Source organism: Sinohyriopsis cumingii, chromosome 3, assembly GCF_028554795.1.
Source record: "Sinohyriopsis cumingii isolate HCF-2022 chromosome 3, ASM2855479v2, whole genome shotgun sequence".
NCBI classification, from domain to species: Eukaryota; Metazoa; Mollusca; class Bivalvia; order Unionida; family Unionidae; genus Sinohyriopsis; species Sinohyriopsis cumingii.
This window is the reverse complement of record NC_142963.1, coordinates 141688845-141701586: the sequence shown is the minus strand read 5'-3', so window position 1 is coordinate 141701586 and position 12742 is coordinate 141688845. Positions and strand designations below refer to the sequence as shown.

Sequence of the window (12742 nt, the reverse complement as noted above, 5' to 3'; positions counted from 1 at the left end):
ACACGATCCTGACACACAAACATGTAGCATCATGTCATACCCATACACACGATCCTGACACACAAACATGTAGCGTCATGTCATACCCAGACACACGATCCTGACACACAAACATGTAGCGTCATGTCATACCCATACACACGATCCTGACACACAAACATGTAGCATCATGTCATACCCATACACACGATCCTGACACACAAACATGTAGCATCATGTCATACCCAGACACACGATCCTGACACACAAACATGTAGCATCATGTCATACCCAGACACACGATCCTGACACACAAACATGTAGCATCATGTCATACCCAGACACACGATCCTGACACACAAACATGTAGCGTCATGTCATACCCAGACACACGATCCTGACACACAAGGCCGACCCGTCTTAACCTCTTAATGCTAAATGCCAAAGGAGGCGGCTGCTAGTACCATTTTTAGAACTCTCTAGTAAGACTGAGCTGGGGTTCACTTTTGAGATGGATGCTCTAACCACCTAGGACACCACAGCAGTCCCAATAGTTAATAATTCTTTGTATAGGAATTAGTAGCATAGTTGACAATGGAGATCAGTTATCAATGACATGGATTTTTGGTCAAGGTATGCAGCCTTAAAGTACATTTATTGTGTAGAAACCATTACTTCATTTTGGACTTACTATAACTGTGACGTCTAACTTCTACACCCCAAAATCTAAAGGTTTCTTTATTAACTGAAGAGCAAGTCAGTTACAAAGTTTGATCAAGGAACTTTAGAATAAAAGTTATTCTGCAAGAGCCACTTTTCTGTGAGCCACAATGACCTTGACCTTTGACCAATTTTGTATTGCAAATTAACAGGCCTCTTCCATACCACTGAATTAGTGTAAGTCCACTACAAACTTTGGTCAAGGTACCTGGTTAAGACTAAAGTTATTAAGCAAAACACGTTTTCTTCTTTCATTCAGTGACCGTAATATTTGAACTGTTGATCCCAAAGTCAATAAGTATCTTATCTAATGTACTAATCAGCCAAACTTTAGCAAACATGCATAGTCAAGGACAGAAATTTGTGCACAAACTATTTTTCTTCTTTCAAAGTAACCTGAACCTTCAACCTCCTGACCTCCAAACTGATAGGCTTGTTCCTTACCCCATGTGCAAGCTATCCGCACAGTTGTTTCAGTGGTGCAGAGCTATATTATGGTGCTGAAACCATTCTTGTTCAGCTACAGTAAAGATAAGCCATTGCCCTTTTGACCCCATGCGTAAGCTGTTCACAGAGTTTGGTCCAGGTTAGTGATGTAGATCTAACATTACAGTAACTCTGACCCATTGCCCTTTTGACCCATGTGTAAGCTGTTGAAAGAGTTTGGTCCAGGCCTGCAATGAAGAACTAACAGTTACAGTGACCTTGATCCATTGTTCGTTGACACGAATGTGTAAGCTATTCATGGAGTTTGGTCCAGGGCAGTGATGTAGAACTAAATGTTAATGTGCAGAAACCATTTTTCTTCTTTTAGTTACAATGACCTGGAACATTGCCTTTTGACTCCAAAATCAATCGGCATATTCCAAGTGAAACATTTTCATGAAGGTATGAAGCATGTGCTGTAGAAATGAAATTATCATGCAGAAAAGGACAACTTCATCAACAAATGGACAGGGAGACAAGATTGCTGCATAATTTTCTCTGCCAAAAAGGGGATGTTAAGAAGAAAGAGCTAATCAACATTCCCCATCCACTGCAGTGGAAGCAAAAGGAATATATTTATTATCCCAATTCTTACCACTAAGGAGGAAGTTGGTAAGACAAGAAGATGGCCGACTGTTGACATCAACTGGAGTAATCCTATGAGCTGTCGTGCAGGGTGGGATTTCTGAAATTTGAAAACCATGACACAATTAGAAGAACTGTAAAATGCGAATAAAAAAGGTCAGAAAAAGCTGCACTCCTTCATTACAACGCTGTCCATGAGAGCTATAAGGACTATACAACATAATGGTTTAAATATATTTTTGTAAAGCAAAACAAAATTGGGCTAAAATGTTCCAACAACTTGTTATAACCTATCCCATATTCCCTAAGCTGCTTTATAATGAAAACACCTTATAATGAAAACACCTTATAATGATAACACCTTATAATGAAAACACCTTATAATGATAACACCTTATAATGATAACACCTTATAATGATAACACCTTATGTTGAAGAACATGACTGATACCTATAATTTCCTGCCACTTAATGAAATGAAATTGAAGGCCACACCTTATAACAAAGCCTGTTTTATAATGGAGGGGCTTAAACTGAGGGAGTGATGTAATTTTACTTCACCATACAATATATTTGGAAATGTTTTGTTATGAAAAAATCAATAAATTTAGTTATTACCAAACTATACCTCATTCACAAGCACTTGGGAACAGGAAAATAAAATAGGAATTGTCTTCCTGCTCTTAATGTATAACAACTTGGTTAAAGCAAAATTTAATGAAGGTAATGCATCACCAATAAAACTATCTGGCAAAATCTGCAAATGTTTTATTGCATAAGCTCTTCTGGTCTTTGATGAGTGTAGACCTTATATAACTATACTGATAAATCTCCGAATATAGACAGACGACAGGCAGTTTTATAAGCTATTCAGTTTCTGACAAGCATAGAACTAATGAAACCACACTGATAAATATCCAAAAAGGGACAAAATACAAGCCATCACATAAGTTCTTCTGGTCTTTGACAAATGCCAAATTAATAAAACCACACTGACAAATCTCAAGAAAGGGACAAAATACAAGCCATCACTTAAGTTCTTCTGGTCTTGACAAATGCCAAATTAATAAAACCACACTGATAAATCTTCAAAAAGGGACAAAATACAAGCCATCACATAAGTTCTTTGGGTCTTTGGTGAGTGTAAAGATCATGAAACCACACTGATAAATCTCCCAATATTGACAGATGACAGGCTAAAATATAGGCTAAAGAACAAAATATAGGCATATGACAGGCCATCACATTAGCTATTTTGGTCTAAAACAATGCTAATAAAACTACACTGATAAATACCAAATATAGATAGACGACAGGCCATCACATTAGCTATTTTGGTCTAAAACAACGCTAAAAAAACTACACTGATAAATACCAAATATAGATAGACGACAGGCCATCACATTAGCTATTTTGGTCTAAAACAATGCTAATAAAACTACATTGATACACATCCAAATATAGATAGACGACAGACCATCGCAATAGCTATTTTGGTGTAAGACGATGCTAATAAACTACAAAGATAAATATCCAAATATAAATAGTCAACAGGCCATCACAATAGCTATTTAGGTGTTAGACAACGCTAATAAAACTACACTGATAAATACCAAATATAGATAGACGACAGGCCATCACATTAGCTACTTAGGTGTTAGACAATGCTAATAAAACTACACTGATAAATACCAAATATAGATAGACGACAGGCCATCTCGTTAGCTATTTTGGTCTAAGACAATGCTAATAAAACTACGCTGACAAATATCCAAATATAGATAGATGACAGGCCATCACATTAGCTATCTTGGTCTAAGATAACGCTAATAAAACAACATTGATAAATATCCAAATATAGATAGATGAAGGCCATCACAATAGCTATTTTGGTGTAAGACAACGTTAATAAAACTATGCTAATAAATATGATAAATATCCAAATATAGATAGACGACAGGCCATCACAACAGCTATTTTGGTGTAAGACAACGTTAATAAAACTACACTGATAAATATCCAAATATAGATAGATGACAGGCCATCACATTAGCTATTTTGGTCTAAAACAATGCCCATAAAACTACATTGATAAACAACCAAATATAGATAGACAAAGGGCCATCACAATAGCCATTTAGGTGTTAGACAACGCTAATAAAACTACACTGATAAATATCCAAATATAGATAGACGACAGGCCATCACAATAGCTATTTTGGTCTAAGACAACGCTAATAAAACTACATAGATATATATTCAAATATAGATAGATGACATGCTATCACAATAGCTATTTTGGTCTAAGACAACACTAATATACCTACATTAATAAATATCCAAATATAGATAGACAACAGACCATCACAGTAGCTATTTTGGTCTAAGACAATGCTAACAAAACTACACTGATAAACATCCAAATATGGATAGATGACAGACCATCACAACAGCTATTTTGGTGTAAGACAACGCTAACAAAACTACACTGATAAACATCCAAATATAGACAGATGACAGACCATCACAATAGCTATTTTGGTCTAAGACAACGCTAACAAAACTACATTCATAAACATCCAAATACAGAGAGACAACAGACCATCACAATAGCTATTTTGGTCTAAGACAACGCTAATAAAACTACACAGATAAATATCCAAATATAGACAGATGATAGGCAATCACCTACACTCTTTGGTTCTTTAACGGGTGCAGACCAAATAAAACTACACTGATAAATCTCCAAATAAGGACAGATGACAGGCCATCATGTACTTTTTTTTCTTTTTTTTAAATACAAATGCAGAGCTAATAAAACTAGTTATACATTTCCAAATATTGATGGAAGACAGGCCATCACATTAATAAATTTGGTCTTTGATGGGTTTAGAACCAATAAAACCAAAAAGTTATAATTCTCCAAATACAAACATATGGACAGGCTATTTCATATGCTCATTTGGTCTTTGATGAATACAGAGCTAATAAAACTATCCTGTTAAATCTCCAAACAAAAACCTCAAGGAGCATTTGCATCAGAAACTGGGCAAACTGGCAGCTCAGAATGAAGAAGTGATGATACTTATATGCAAGAGACCAGTATTTTTCAGATTACTCACCGACAGAATTCGTCTTCGGGGTACACCACTTTAGGATAACTGTGTTAATCCCAAGTCCCTCTTTGGAAGGAACTATCAATCCCTCAGCAGCATTACATATGCAAGAGACCAGTATTTTTCAGATTACTCACCGACAGAATTCGTCTTCGGGGTACACCACTTTAGGGTAACTGTGTTAATCCCAAGCCCCTCTTTGGAAGGAACTATCAATCCCTCAGCAGCATTACCTTGTAAAAGAAAAAAAAAAAGAAAACCTTTCATGACATGAATGGATTAAACATTGTATTAGCAGTTTATATGTAAACCATATTGGTGTTGTAACTGTAAGTACATGCTAGACATATTTCCAGGATGCAAATCTATACATTTTTGTTGTTACTGTATTAAATGAGGCTACTAATTTTAGAGCACCATTAAGTCAATAAAACATACAACATAGATTAATTAATTTAATGAGCTGGCAAGAGGTTAGATTAACATTGCTTTAAAAATTATAGGTCATGTATTTATTATTCCTGCCATATTAAATATGTAGGTCGACATTCCATATTCCCAGAAAGACTTTAATTTGAAATTTCATAAATGCACTGTCAATTAGTTTAGTTCAAACATATTTCATTTCAGTAATTGTTACAATAGGATGGAGTAATAAGTTCTCAAAATTCAGAAAAATTTCCTTTCCCTACAAAAGTTGTACATTTTATATGGATAATGGCAAAATGATGTTACTGGAAACAAATGGTGGTTCATGTGTGAGAGAATTCTGACCAAGGTCAGTGCAAGTAACATACATTACTGAGCTGTAACTTATAGATTGATAGGAGGGCTATGACAAAATGTACATTACTGTGAGTGTCAATTCTAGACTGGTAAAGGGCTATGACAAAATGTACATTACTGTGAGTGTCAATTCTAGATTGATAAAAGGGCTTTGATGTAATGTACATTACCGTGAGTGTCAATTCTAGACTGGTAAAGGGCTTTGATGTACATTACTGTGAGTGTCAATTCTAGACTGCTAAAGGGCTTTGATGTACATCACTGTGAGTGTCAATTCTATACTGATAAAGGGCTTTGATGTAATGTACATTATTATGACAGTCAATTCTAGACTGATAAAAGGGCTTTGATGTAATGTACATTACTGTGACAGTCAATTCTAGACTGATAAAAGGGCTTTGATGTAGTGTACATTACTGTGACAGTCAATTCTAGACTGATAAAAGGGCTTTGATGTAATGTACATTACTGTGTCAATTCTAGACTGATAAAGGGCTTTGATGTAATGTACATTACCGTGAGTGTCAATTCTAGAATGACAAAAGGGCCTTGATGTAATGTACATTACTGTCAATTCTATACTAATAAAGGGCCTTGATGTAATGCACATCACTGTGAGTGTCAATTCTATACTAATAAAGGGCCTTGATATAATGCACATCACTGTGAGTGTCAATTCTTGACTGATAAAAGGGCCTTGATGTAATATACATTACAGTGATGGTGATTTCTGGACTGAAATAAGGGCCTTAAAGGATTTATACAGGGGAAAAAAGAAGGATAAAATGTTTTTCTTTGGATGCAAATCTGAATTCTATGAAATAAACATGGCATTTCATTTAAAAACAATGACCCATATAGCATTGTATTTATGGTCAATGGAAGTGTTCTTTAAGTCCCTGAATGAGACAGAGAGAGACAGACAGACAGACAGAAAGAGAGAGGCATTTTTAATTTTTTTCACCACATGTACATTGCAACATTTATATATAAATCATTCATGAAAAATATTAAATTTTCAAAACCCATCTACATACACACATGTAAAATATTAAATTTTCTATACCCATCTACATATACACATGTAAAATATTACATTTTCTATACCCACCTACATATACACATGTAAAATATTAAATTTTCTATACCCATCTACATACACTCATGTAAAATATTAAATTTTCTATACCAATCTACATACACACATGTAAAATATTAAATTTTCTATACCCACCTACATACACACATGTAAAATATTCAATTTTCTATACCCATCTACATACACACATGAAAAATATTCAATTTTCTATACCCATCTACATACACACATGTAAAATATTCAATTTTCTATATCCATCTACATACACACACATGAAAAATATTCAATTTTCTATACCCATCTACATAGACACATGAAAAATATTCAATTTTCTATACCCATCTACATACACACATGAAAAATATTCAATTTTCTATATCCATCTACATACACACATGAAAAATATTCAATTTTCTATGCCCATCTACATACACACATGACAAATATTCAATTTTCTATACCCATCTACATATACACATGAAAAATATTCAATTTTCTATACCCATCTACATACACAATGAAAAATATTCAATTTTTGATACCTATCTACATACACACATGAAAAATATTTAATTTTCTATACCCATCTACATACACACATGAAAAATATTCAATTTTCTATACCCATCAACATACACACATGAAAAATATTCAATTTTTTATACCCATCTACATACACACATGACAAATATTACATTTTCTATACCCATCAACATATACACATGAAAAATATTCAATTTTCTATACCCATCTACATACACACATGAAAAATATTACATTTTCAAAACCCATCTACATACACACATGAAAAATATTAAATTTTTTATACCCATCTACATACACACCTGACAAATATTCAATTTTCTATACCCATCAACATAACATCCCTGGCAAATATTCAATTTTCTATACCCATCAACATACACACATGACAAATATTAAATTTTCTATACCCATCAACATATACACATGAAAAATATTCAATTTTCTATACCCACCTACATACACACGTGAAAAATATTCAATTTTCTATACCCACCTACATACACACATGAAAAATATTAAATTTTTTATACCCATCTACATACACACACATGAAAAATGTTCAATTTTCTATACCCATCTACATACACACATGAAAAATATTCAATTTTCTATACCCATCAACATACACACATGAAAAATATTCAATTTTTTATACCCATCTACATACACACATGACAAATATTACATTTTCTATACCCATCAACATATACACATGAAAAATATTCAATTTTCTATACCCATCTACATACACACATGAAAAATATTAAATTTTCAAAACCCATCTACATACACACATGAAAAATAATAAATTTTTTATACCCATCTACATACACACTTGACAAATATTCAATTTTCTATACCCATCAACATACATCCCTGGCAAATATTCAATTTTCTATACCCATCAACATACACACATGAAAAACATTAAATTTTTTTATACCCATCTACATATACACATGACAAATATTAAATTTTCTATACCCATCAACATACACACATGAAAAATATTAAATTTTTTATACCCATCTACATACACACACATGAAAAATATTCAATTTTCTATACCCATCTACATACACACATGAAAAATATTAAATTTTCAAAACCCATCTACATACACCACACATGAAAAATATTAAATTTTTTATACCCATCTACATACACACCTGACAAATATTCAATTTTCTATACCCATCAACATATACTCATGAAAAATATTCAATTTTCTATACCCATCTACATACACACCTGACAAATATTCAATTTTCTATACCCATCAACATATACACATGAAAAATATTCAATTTTTTATACCCATCTACATACACACATGACAAATATTAAATTTTCAAAGCCCATCTACATACACACATGAAAAATATTCAATTTTCTATACCCGTCTACAAATACACATGACAAATATTAAATTTTCTATCCCCATCTACATACACACATGAAATATATTCAATTTTCAAAACCTATCTACATACACACATGAAAAATATTCAATTTTCTATACCCATCTACATACACACATGAAAAATATTCAATTTTCTATACCCATCTACATACACACATGAAATATATTCAATTTTCTATACCCATCTACATACACACATGAAAAATATTCAATTTTCTATACCCATCTACACAGACACATGAAAAATATTCAATTTTCTATACCCATCTACATACACACATGGATCATTCTTGAGGCAGATGCAAAAGCTTATCAATGTCTTGCCCAAATGCCTAGGGTACAAAAATAACTCCAAGGTATTTATGATGGTTTATGGAAAGGTATGATCTCATTTTTATATCTTAGTTTAGGAACAGTGAGTTTTAATTTATGCTTCTAGCTTGGTAAGATTAAAATCTACAAGCCATTGTTTTGATAAAATACTGATTGTATGTAATTCTGAATTTCGCATACGTTCTCTTTCAGATTTATTCTTAGACACCTGTGATAATGAGCAACAAGCCTTGGCATGCTCAACAAAAATTTCACTTACTCATTAATGTGGGGCACCTGCAATAATTTACCAGGTAGTAGAGTCAAATGTATTGTAGGTTTAGCACTGCTAATTAAATGATGTGATCCAATCAAGAAAATGAATAATGATGCCATAACTTTTTATGTATTAGTCCTCTGTGCCACACATTGCCAAATATTTGACAAACAGCAAAGAAGACCACACACACCTTCCATTATGTCAAATGAACTTATGAAGTGCATATAGTCTGACAAATGTTTATGAGGTGGAAAACTTTATTTTTTGGAAAGAAAGCCTGATTGACATCTAAAAAAGATTATTTGAGTGAAAGTGACTGTACAATTTTTAAATATAATTTAAATATAATTCTTTTAAACACAGCTGTCAATGTTCTAATGATTCTTCCGAATGATTTCAATGTTCTTAGATTTCTTCTGAACACTTTATCAGCAGAGTTCTCATTGTTCTCATATTTCTGCTAAGATTTAGTAAACTATCATTTTTTTCTTTCATTATTTTCTTAATACTGCAATTTTTACATATTTTTCCACAAGTGTGGATGGTTACTTTCTGTAGCTAACTTCCCAATGTGGTCAAATTTCCTGCTTTTTCGACATACTGTACTACTGTACCAACATTTATCAATTGTTTTCACAGTCAGAATTTAAAACGGAATACACAATCCCTGATCTGACATCAATTTTAGTATAAAAAAGTATACCCATGCCTATGTCCCCATTTAGCTGGTCAATGGATGCACTATATAGCTATGTTCCCATTTAGCTGGTCAATGGATGCACTATATAGCTATGTTCCCATTTAGCTGGCCAATGGGTGCACCAGATGCCTATGTCCTCATTAAGTTGGATGCATCAGATGTCTGTCCCCATTTAGCTGGCCAATGGATGCACAAGTTGTTTATGTCCTCATTTAGTTAGCCAATGGAAGCACCAGATGTCTATGTTCCCATTTAGCCAGCCAATGGATGCACCTGATGTCCATCCCCATTTAGCTGGCCAAAGGATGCACCAGATACCTGTCCCCATTTAGCTGGCCAATGGATGCACAAGTTGTCTAGGTCCTCATTTAGTTAGCCAATGAAAGCACCAGATGTCTCTGTTCCCATTTAGCCAGCCAATGGATGCACCTGATGTCCATCCCCATTTAGCTGGCCAAAGGATGCACCAGATACCTGTCCCCATTTAGCCGGCCAATGGATGCACCAGATGTCTTATTTTTAGCAGGTACACCAAATAGGCTTATTCAAGCATTCAATCCTTAACATCATTAATACTGTTAGAGTAGAATCACATGTGGAATGCACATACAAGACATCACTGATACAGTGTGTCTATCAACTAGTGTAATGATATCAAGATCATCAAACTTAATTGAATCATAGTCTTACACCATCCAGATATTGTTTAAATGAACAAATGATCATTACAGATGTGAAATGTAAGGATGTGTGTATACTCAGGTTGGAGGAAATTTGTGATTATGGGATTTGATTAGAAATATGTGTGAATATACAGGTTGGGGGAAGTTTGTGATTATGGGATTTGATTTGAAATATGTGTGTATACTCAGGTTGGGGGAAGTTTGTGATTATGGGATTTGATTTGAAATATGTGTGTATACTCAGGTTGGGGGAAGTTTGTGATTTTGGGATTTTGATTAGAAATATCTGTGAATATACAGGTTGAGGAAGTTTTGTGATTATGGGATTTTGATTAGAAATAACTGTGAATATACAGGTTGAGGAAGTTTGTGATTATGGGATTTTGATTAGAAATATCTGTGAATATACAGGTTGAGGAAGTTTTGTGATTATGGGATTTTTATTAGAATTGCACGCGGCATGGTAATAAGGATCAAGCATTTGTATGGTTTTATATCAGATTTTAATTTTTAAACATGAAGTGCATATGTTATCATCCTCCCCACACACACACATATACAATCTGAACCTTCTTTAAAAAAAACTTGGAAACTTTATTAGCCCATTTTTCTTTGTAACCGGATTAAGAAAATCATTAAAAAAAATTCATGTTTACAGAAAATAAATGTTGTTTTCTTCCCTTAATTTCTTTAGGTACTGGCATTTGCATAACATTAAAAAATTGTATCCTAGAAATGATTAATATAAATTCCCATTTTCATCTGGTACAATGTGCATCTGGTGAAGTCTTCCATGGTGTGCATTAGCAACACAAACACTGTATAATTTGCATTTCACTGTGTGCATCAGTGATCACAACATCATAAAATGTACATTTGGTAACAGTTTTACTGTGTGCATCAGTGACCACAACATCATATAATGTACATTTGGTAATAGCTTTACTGTGTGCATAAGTGACCACAACATCATATAATGTACATTTGGTAATAGCTTTACTGTGTGCATAAGTGACCACAACATCATATAATGTACATTTGGTGATAGCTTTACTGTGTGCATCAGTGACCACAACATCATATAATGTACATTTGGTAATAGCTTTACTGTGTGCATCAGTGACACACAACATCATATAATGTACATTTGGTAATAGCTTCACTGTGTGCATCAGTGACCACAACACCATATAATGTACATTTGGTAATAGCTTTACTGTGTGCATCAGTGACCACAACATCACATAATGTACATTTGGTAATAGCTTCACTGTGTGCATCAGTGGCACACAACATCATATAATGTACATTTGGTAACAGCTTTACTGTGTGCATCAGTGACACACAACATCATATAATGTACATTTGGTAATATCTTTACTGTGTGCATCAGTGACCACAACATCATATAATGTACATTTGGTAATAGCTTTACTGTGTGCATCAGTGACCACAACATCACATAATGTACATTTGGTAATAGCTTCACTGTGTGCATCAGTGACACACAACATCATATAATGTACATTTGGTAACAGCTTTACTGTGTGCATCAGTGACCACAACATCATATAATGTACATTTGGTAATAGCTTTACTGTGTGCATCAGTGACCACAACATCACATAATGTACATTTGGTAATAGCTTCACTGTGTGCATCAATGACACACAACATCATATAATGTACATTTGGTAATATCTTTACTGTGTGCATCAGTGACCACAACATCATATAATGTACATTTGGTAATAGCTTTACTGTGTGCATCAGTGACCACAACATCATATAATGTACATTTGGTAATAGCTTTACTGTGTGCATCAGTGACACACAACATCATATAATGTACATTTGGTAATAGCTTTACTGTGTGCATCAGTGACCACAAAAACATATAATGTACATTTTGTAATAGCTTTACTGTGTGCATCAGTGACCACAACATCATATAATGTACATTTGGTAATAGCTTTACTGTGTGCATCAGTGACCACAACATCACATAATGTACATTTGGTAATAGC

General features: G+C 33.6%; 1 protein-coding gene across 3 annotated transcripts in view; it reads right to left on the bottom strand.

Moving 5' to 3' along the window:
- Nucleotides 1-12742, bottom strand: part of LOC149803970 (integrator complex subunit 13-like) — a 281070-nt gene that overhangs the window by 46864 nt on the left and 221464 nt on the right. For all 3 annotated transcript variants that reach the window (XM_089953810.1, XM_089953808.1, XM_089953809.1), the window contains 2 exons: nt 5024-5119; nt 1781-1870 (listed from right to left, as the gene is read on the bottom strand). In XM_089953810.1, coding sequence (XP_089809936.1) covers nt 1781-1870; nt 5024-5119 — 186 coding nt within the window. The remainder of the gene's footprint in view (nt 1-1780; nt 1871-5023; nt 5120-12742) is intronic.